This window comes from Procambarus clarkii, chromosome 70 (assembly GCF_040958095.1).
Source record: "Procambarus clarkii isolate CNS0578487 chromosome 70, FALCON_Pclarkii_2.0, whole genome shotgun sequence".
Lineage (NCBI taxonomy): Eukaryota > Metazoa > Arthropoda > Malacostraca > Decapoda > Cambaridae > Procambarus > Procambarus clarkii.
In genome coordinates, this window is record NC_091219.1 from 19386797 (window position 1) to 19394901 (window position 8105).

The 8105-nt window shown below is 44.9% G+C and overlaps 1 protein-coding gene across 1 annotated transcript in view; it reads left to right on the forward strand.

Annotated features, from left to right (window-relative positions):
- Window positions 1-247: 247 nt before the first annotated feature.
- The window catches only part of LOC123775263 (uncharacterized), a 153805-nt gene continuing 145947 nt past the window's right edge, over window positions 248-8105 (forward strand). Inside the window, exon 1 of the mRNA XM_069311519.1 lies at window positions 248-686. Coding sequence (XP_069167620.1) covers window positions 443-686 — 244 coding nt within the window. The 5' untranslated portion in view covers window positions 248-442. The remainder of the gene's footprint in view (window positions 687-8105) is intronic.

Consider the following 8105-nt stretch of genomic DNA (forward strand, 5'->3'; position numbering starts at 1 on the left):
GAGAGAGAGAGAGAGAGAGAGAGAACAGAGAGAGAGAGAGAGAGAGAGAGAGAGAGAGAGAGAGAGAGAGAGAGAGAGAGAGAACAGAGAGAGAGAGAGAACAGAGAGAGAGAGAGAGAGAGAGAGAGAGAGAGAGAGAGAGAGAGAGAGAGAGAGAGAGAGAGAGAGAGAGAGAGAGAGAGAGACAGAGACAGAGACAGAGAAGAGTCTGTCATTTTCCAAAATAAACACGCTAAATCAATTATTAAAACAAACCTATTTTGGAGCCTTGTGTTTGAAACAGCGTCTTCCATATCTCTCTAAAGAAACAGCAAGTATTCCCTCCGACTGAGAATGAGTTTAAGCCAAAAAATGAAGTGTTTGAAAAGACGAGTTTTTTGTGTGACTGTCAACTGGCTTTGGACAAAAAGCCAGCAGTGTGCGTGAGACGACGACCTCCCCCATGGATAGTCGTCCAGTGTGGGAGACGACCTCCCCCATGGATAGTCGTCCAACGTGGGCGACGACCTCCCCCGTGGATAGTCGTCCAGTGTGGGAGACAACCTCCCCCATGGATGGTCGTCCAGTGTGGGAGACGACCTCCCCCATGGATGGTCGTCCACCGTGGGAGAAGGGGGGGCGGCGGAGGGCTTCACACCCGCCCGTCCAACAACGACTACGACTACTAAGACACTCTGGGAAAGGCGGTAAGTGCTTCGTCGGTGAGTCTATGGCTACGTTCTCACCTCTCAAGTGTGTACCGGGGGAGTGAGGTTTACCTCTCAAGTGTGTACTGGAGAGTGAGGTTTACCTCTCAAGTGTGTACCGGGGAGTTAGGTCTACCTCTCAAGTGTGTACTGGGGAGTGAGGTTTACCTCTCAAGTGTATACTGGAGAGTTAGGTCTACCTCTCAAGTGTGTACTGGGGAGTGAGGTTTACCTCTCAAGTGTGTACTGGGGAGTGAGGGTTACCTCAAGTGCGTACTGGGGAGTGAGGTTTACCTCTCAAGTGTGTACTGGGGAGTGAGGTTTACCTTTCAAGTGTGTACCGGGGGAGTGAGGTTTACCTTTCAAGTGTATACTGGGGAGTGAGGTTTACCTCTCAAGTGTATACTGGAGAGTTAGGTCTACCTCTCAAGTGTGTACTGGGGAGTGAGGGTTACCTTTCAAGTGAGTGTGTGGAAAAATAATGTTGACTGACAGTTGAGAGGCGGGTCCAAAGAGCCAGAGCTCAACCCCCCGCCAGCACAACTAGGTGAATACACCTACTAGATGCGGTTTTCTCTCTCTCTTTCTCCTTCTCTTTCTCTTCCCGTTCCCAGTCTCCCCTTTCTCTCACCTCTCCCACACTCTCCACCTTCCTCTCCCTTTCTCTTCACTTTCCTCCTTCCCTTTCTCCTAAAAAAATTGTTACGAAACACTGAAAAAGCTGCTAAAATGGAAAAAAAATCTTCGAATTCAAACTTCATGAAAATCGTAAGGTTGGGGGGGGGGGAAGGGGTTGCTATAGATGTCGATATTTCTTAAATGGTGGCAATGGGGCCGACCTCGTCTTTCAAGCCATACTTACATAATCCGCTTTTTCCCCCCTTGATGTGATATCTTGGAAAGCTGGGAGGGGCTAGCCCTAGGCATCCGGCCTACTTTGAACAGGTGGACAAACATTACATCTTATATAGATATGCTAAATCATTATAAACAAGGCATACGTCACAGTCATATAGGCCTATACGCCCGCCATACAGGATCACACAAGGTCATATAGGTCATATAAGGTCATATAGCGAGAGATGGGTGGGGGGGGGAGAGGGAGGGAAGAGGTTGAGCTAGGGGGGGGGATATAGCAGATATAGGAGGGGGATATAGGAGATATAGGAGATATAGGGAGGGGGGGGGGGCGAATTACCGGTTCTAGTTGCCATAATTACTGTCTGGCGTCATACGTTTTGCTGTTTCGTCTCTCTCTCTCTCTCTCGCTCTCTCCCCTTATCTCTATGATTATCTATTTCTCTCAGTATTTTTTATTTATGCGTTTTATCTCGATCTCTTTTTTTTTCCAAACGTCATATCTGTATATTTCCTATTTTCTGCAATTCGTGACGTAATTGTATAAATGAGTGACGTCATGGACGTCGCCATTTTGTAACAATTCGCGCGTCACTGACGTCATAAAGAAAGTGGGAGCGTCATGAGTCCTGGTGACGTCATGGACACAATATTTTGAATATGGCAGCGGTTAAAATGGCGCCGGAAACTAAGCGACGACTTCTCAAATCTGAAATTCGCGCCGCCGGGCACTGATCAAGTCACTTAGGTGGCCAAAATGCAGGCATGACATTCACAAACAAATGACAGTCGATGCAGGAAGCGAAGGGACCTTGAATATAACCATGACGTCATAGGTCAACAATGACGTCAGAGACAAGTTTGCTGCAAAACTCAGTAATAATAACTTTATCGTAAGTACCATGACGTCATTGATCACTTTTAAAAATATGTGCAATGTACTTTTAATGTGATTATATAGCATAATTATATTTCCATCTCTCTCTTCTTTTTACTGTCTATCAATGAATTTCGGTCTCTCTCTCTCTCTCTCTCTCTCTCTCTCTCTCTCTCTCTCTCTCTCCCTCTCTCTCTCTCCCTCTCTCTCTCTCCCCCTCTCTCTCTCTCTCTCTCTCTCTCTCTCTCTCTCTCTCTCTCTCTCTCTCTCTCTCTCTCCCTCTCTCTCTCTCCCCCTCTCTCTCTCTCTCTCTCTCTCTCTCTCTCTCTCTCTCCCTCTCTCACACACCTAAGTTATCAAACTCGTAGCCAATCAATAGCCACAACATTGGAAGACAAAAACTTTGCTCAACTTGGGGAATGTTGACTGAAATATCCCAAGCGATCAATGTCACACACACCAGGAGTTAAGAAGCAACTACAAGATGTGTGGACGAGGAAGAAGAACACCATTTGGTCACCATTTGGTCCGGGAGACATCTCCCGTCACGCAGGGTGCAGTTGCGCCTCCACAGATCTCCAGTAACATCTTTTGATACTGGTAATGGCTCGAAAGGGCCACCACTTACGGGCTATTCATGCCCGTGCCACCTCTTGGGTGGCTTAATCTTCATCAATCAATCATCGAGGAAGAAGAATGTGTAAGATAATAACCACTAAGTTACTGATCATAAGAACATAAGAACATAAGAACAAAGGTAACTGCAGAAGGCCTATTGGCCCATACGAGGCAGCTCCTATTCTATAACCACCCAATCCCACTCATATACTTGTCCAACCCGTGCTTGAAACAATCGAGGGACCCCACCTCCACAATGTTACGCGGCAATTGGTTCCACAAATCAACAACCCTGTTACTGAACCAGTATTTACCCAAGTCTTTCCTAAATCTAAACTTATCCAATTTATATCCATTGTTTCGTGTTCTGTCCTGTGTTGATACTTTTAATACCCTATTAATATCCCCCCTGTGTGTCCATCACAGGGGGATGGACACACATCAATATCACTAACAAACATAACTCTGCAAGTGAGACTCTGATCCCAAGTTGGCCAGTTGAAAACTTGAGTAAACTTTGTTTCAAAATACTAACACGGTATTTGTCAAGGAAAATTCTACTTGACAAACGTATTATAGTTCTGCAAAAAAAGACGACATGAATCAAACAAGAAAAAGAGAGGTACACTGCATATTCCTCGACTGGCAGGAAGCACTCAGTATTGTCCCATACAAGGGGACACAAGGGGACACACAAGGGGACACACAAGGGGACACACAAGGGGATACACAGGGGGACACAGAAGAGGACACACAAAGGGACACACAAGGGGACACACAAGGGGACACACAAGGGGATACACAGGGGGACACAGAAGGGGACACACAAAGGGACACACAAGGGGACACACAAGGGGACACACAAGGGGATACACAGGGGGACACAGATGGGGACACACAGCCTGCTGCTAGAGCAGGAGGCTGTGTGTCAGAGTCCTAAAGTTGGTGAGAGAGTACCTCTCTGGAAGGAACCTACAGGATCGCATTGAAAGAGAATGAATGTCTAGAATGTCTAGAATGTACTAGAATGTCTTAAAGTCTACGAGTACTCTACGGTACTACGGTAGAGTCTACGGTACTCCACGAGTGGAGTACCACAAGGCTCGCTGGTGGGGAATAAGACCTGGAAGTGGGTATCATACTAAATCTAACTTCAGATATTCATGTAAATAGGAACATCAGCGGTGTATGCAACATCACTCGAGAACCTAAATAAGAACACATTTAGAGCGGTGTACACCGCCTACGTAAGAAAAATCTTAAAGCATACAGCCCCAACGTGGAACACCAATTGTAAAAATTAGGGGTCCAAAAGCTAATGTTCGATCTTGCAGCAGCAAATAGGGAAGTATACACACACACACACACACACACACACACACACACACACACACACACACACACACACACACACACACACACACACACACACAGTAATATCAAAGCGTTATACAACAAAGAGTACTGGTAAGACGGGACACCCCAAGCGTAGCTCTCATCCTGTAACTACACTTAGGTAATTACACATCCGTATCATGTTCTGTGAGACACTGACAGTTCCAAGGAGTTCTTCACAATAGAGCTGGAGAAGGTGCCTGGACCAGGAGAGGGCTGTCATACCAAGCTGTACTGATAACATGGAAATTACCAGATATGAAGACTGGAAACACATGATGGAAATCAATGCCACGACGGCTGTTTGGTGAGACAGATCTCACCGTGATACTAAGAAAGGAAAGTCAAGCTCTGTCCTGGTCATTGACAAAGTTTAACAGAAAATCGTTGGACTTAGGAAATGCTAATTACTACGAGGCTCATTAACTACAACTTACATAAGTTTCTTCCTTGAGTAAAAGATTTCTGGTTATATTTGTTTCAGAGAAACACAAGTGATGATCTTGACTAGACTGCATGACGCTGAACCTGGAACAAGCATACAAATGTAGGGACAAAATCTGGTGGTCAGGCCATTTGGTCACCACTTGGTCCGGGAGACATCTCCCGTCACGCAGGGTGCAGTTGCGCCTCCACAGATCTCCAGTATCATCTTTTGATACTGGTAATGGCTCAAAAGGGCCACCACTTACGGGCTATTCATGCCCGTGCCACCTCTTGGGTGGCTTAATCTTCATCAATCAATCGGGTGGTCACGGAGGAAACTGACATATTGTATATGAAGTTAATGACTCTTTAATGACTATCACAACCCGTTCTCGCAAATTTAATAAGTCAATATTGACTTATTAAATATGTGCATAGGTGACATACTTAACATAATAGATACCCTTAAAAAGATTCATAGAAAACACCGACCTTACCTAACCTACTTAGTATGTTAAGATAAGCATCTTATTGCTTCGTAATTACAATTATTACCTAACCTATAATAGGTATAGGTTAAGTAATAATTGTAATTACGAAGCAATAAGATGCTTATCTTAAGATACTAACAAGGTTAGGTAAGGTCGGTGTTTTCTATGAATCTTTTTAAGGGTATCTATTATGTTTAGTATATCATCTATGCACGTAGTTAATAAGTCAATATTGACTTTACGAATTTGCGAGAACGGGTTGACTATAAAGACCTATGTGCTCAGTTTAGCAAGCAATGCCGCTAAAAAAATAATACAACCCTAAGATGCATCTCAAACTTGCTCGACAGCAGGGGTTGCAAAACCTTATATGATGCCCAAGTTCATTTCCGTCTTGGGTATACACCTCTCTCTTGGATGACCTGCCGTCCATCATTTTATCAGAATTCTGGTCAAGGAAGAAAGCCACGCAAGAAAACTCATCTCCAGTAATGACGCAGCATAATTACACTGATAAGGACTTCAGAGTCTTCAACAAGGCAGAAATTGTTGCCATTCTTATTGTGATCCATAAGACCACCTTCGTGGACAATCAGAAGCTGGCAGCTACAACACAAGACGCTCAGTAATCAACAGCTTCACACTGGCTCTGCCATTCCCACGAACATAAAACTTTTACCGATCATTCATGCCTCTGCTCTCTCATATTTACAACATATTTCAAGCGACCACATGACGGCTCAAGTACACACCTGACTCCAGTCTGTCATTCAACATGACTGTAACACACCACAATAATTACATCATACACTTGGTGTAACAAAAGCGGCGTTGAAAAACATATTTATGACACATTTTGCAGGAATTTTCTCGTACTTAGTGGGAGGCGGGTTTGTGTAAATGGTGGTGGTGGTGGTGGCGGACCCTGGGGCCCGGAGGCCACACCGGGCCACTCCTACAGGCCACGTCAGCCACGTGAACTGCATGGCAATTAAATTTAATTTTTTTCTTTTGTGCACTTTTACAAAATTTTGACGCGCGTGATTGCAAAAGAGTACAACCCTCATGGCTGTTGAGTGAGGCTCAAGTTTTTGAACTAGTGATCAACACACACACACACACACACACACACACACACACACACACACCATATCTAGTTAAACATAAGACAAAGAGAAGATTTAGCAGTATGCCACCAGACTCGTCCCGGAACTGAGAGGTATGAGCTACGAGGAAAGGCTAAGGGAGCTGAACCTCAAATCCCTGGAAAACAGAAGGGGTAAGGGGAGACATGATAACCACCTACAAAATTCTCAGGGATAATGACAAGGTTGGACAAAAACTCTTTAGCACGGGTGGGACACGAACAAGGGGACACAAGTGGAAACTTAGTACCCAGATGAGCCACAGAGACATTAGACAGATTTTATTTCAGTGTCAGAGTAGTTAGTAAATGGAATGCATTAAGTAGTGATGTGGTGGAGGCTGACTCCATACACAGTTTCAAATGTAGATTTGATAGAGGAATCTGTACACCAGTTGTATTGACAGTTGAGAGGCGGACCAAAGAGCTAGAGCTCAACCCCCGCAAGCACAACTAGGTGGGTACAACTAGGTGGGTACACACACACGCCTCTTTGTAGCTGGGCACCAAGACGGATAACTTTACCCTGAGCAAGAAATATATCGCTATATTTTTGTCTGGACAACAGGCAGCGGTGTGTGTGTGTGTGTGTGTGTGTGTGTGTGTGTATGTGTGTGTGTGTGTGTGTGTGTGTGTGTGTGTGTGTGTGTGTGTGTGTGTGTATGTGTGTGTGTGTGTGTGTGTGTGTGTGTGTGTGTTGTGTGTGTGTGTGTGTGTACATATAAGTTTATCAGCTTGTATGCATTTCGTTAAAAACTAGATTACTTCAAAAGCAAAAAACTGCCAGCTCTTCGTGTCTTGGGAACAGGTAAAAGAATCACTCGGGGTATCAAGAAAAGGTTCCTGAGACAGTAGTGTACAGACTGAAGATTGATTGATTGATGAAGATTAAGCCACCCAAAAGGTGGCATGGGCATGAATACCCCATAAGTGGTGGCCCTTTTGAGCCATTTCCAGTATCAATAGATGATACTGGAGATCAGTGGAGGTGCGACTGCACCCTGCGTGACGGGAGATGTCTCCTGTACTGAAGATTACTCGGCTCCGCTAAAAATATAAGCTGGGTGTCCATTGCACAAGCTGGGCGTGTTGCACACGACAGCTAAGGGGTCAAATTCTTGCATTAGCAACACGCACCGTAACCGTGAGCAGCTGCAGCAACAGTGGAAGTACTGTGCAGCCATACTGGAAAACGATCCATTCCTCTGGGTTCTAGGAGACTCGAACGCTGAACCCCTTGCGTGTGAGATAAGAGGGAATTATCAGGGGAAAATCGCCAATATAAATAGGCCAAAACTGAAGATTTTATCTTGAAGACGATCTTCAAGCTGGTAAGAACAAGGCTCGTGGGAGCCCTGTTCAGCACCTCACTGAATTACTCACACTAGGTCAAGTTATATTAATCTTACTAACAAAGAAGTCATTACGGGTTATTCATGCCCGTGCCACCTCTTGGGTGGCTTCATCACTCAATAGAAGAAGTTAGTGAGTGTGGAAGGAGCGGGTGAAGATGGGAAGATAAACACCTTGGCAGCGGAAAGCTGAGGCCCGGAGCTTAGATTGTGTCAAGTTAATGGCTCAGGTGAGCAGTTTTCATAATAATAATAATA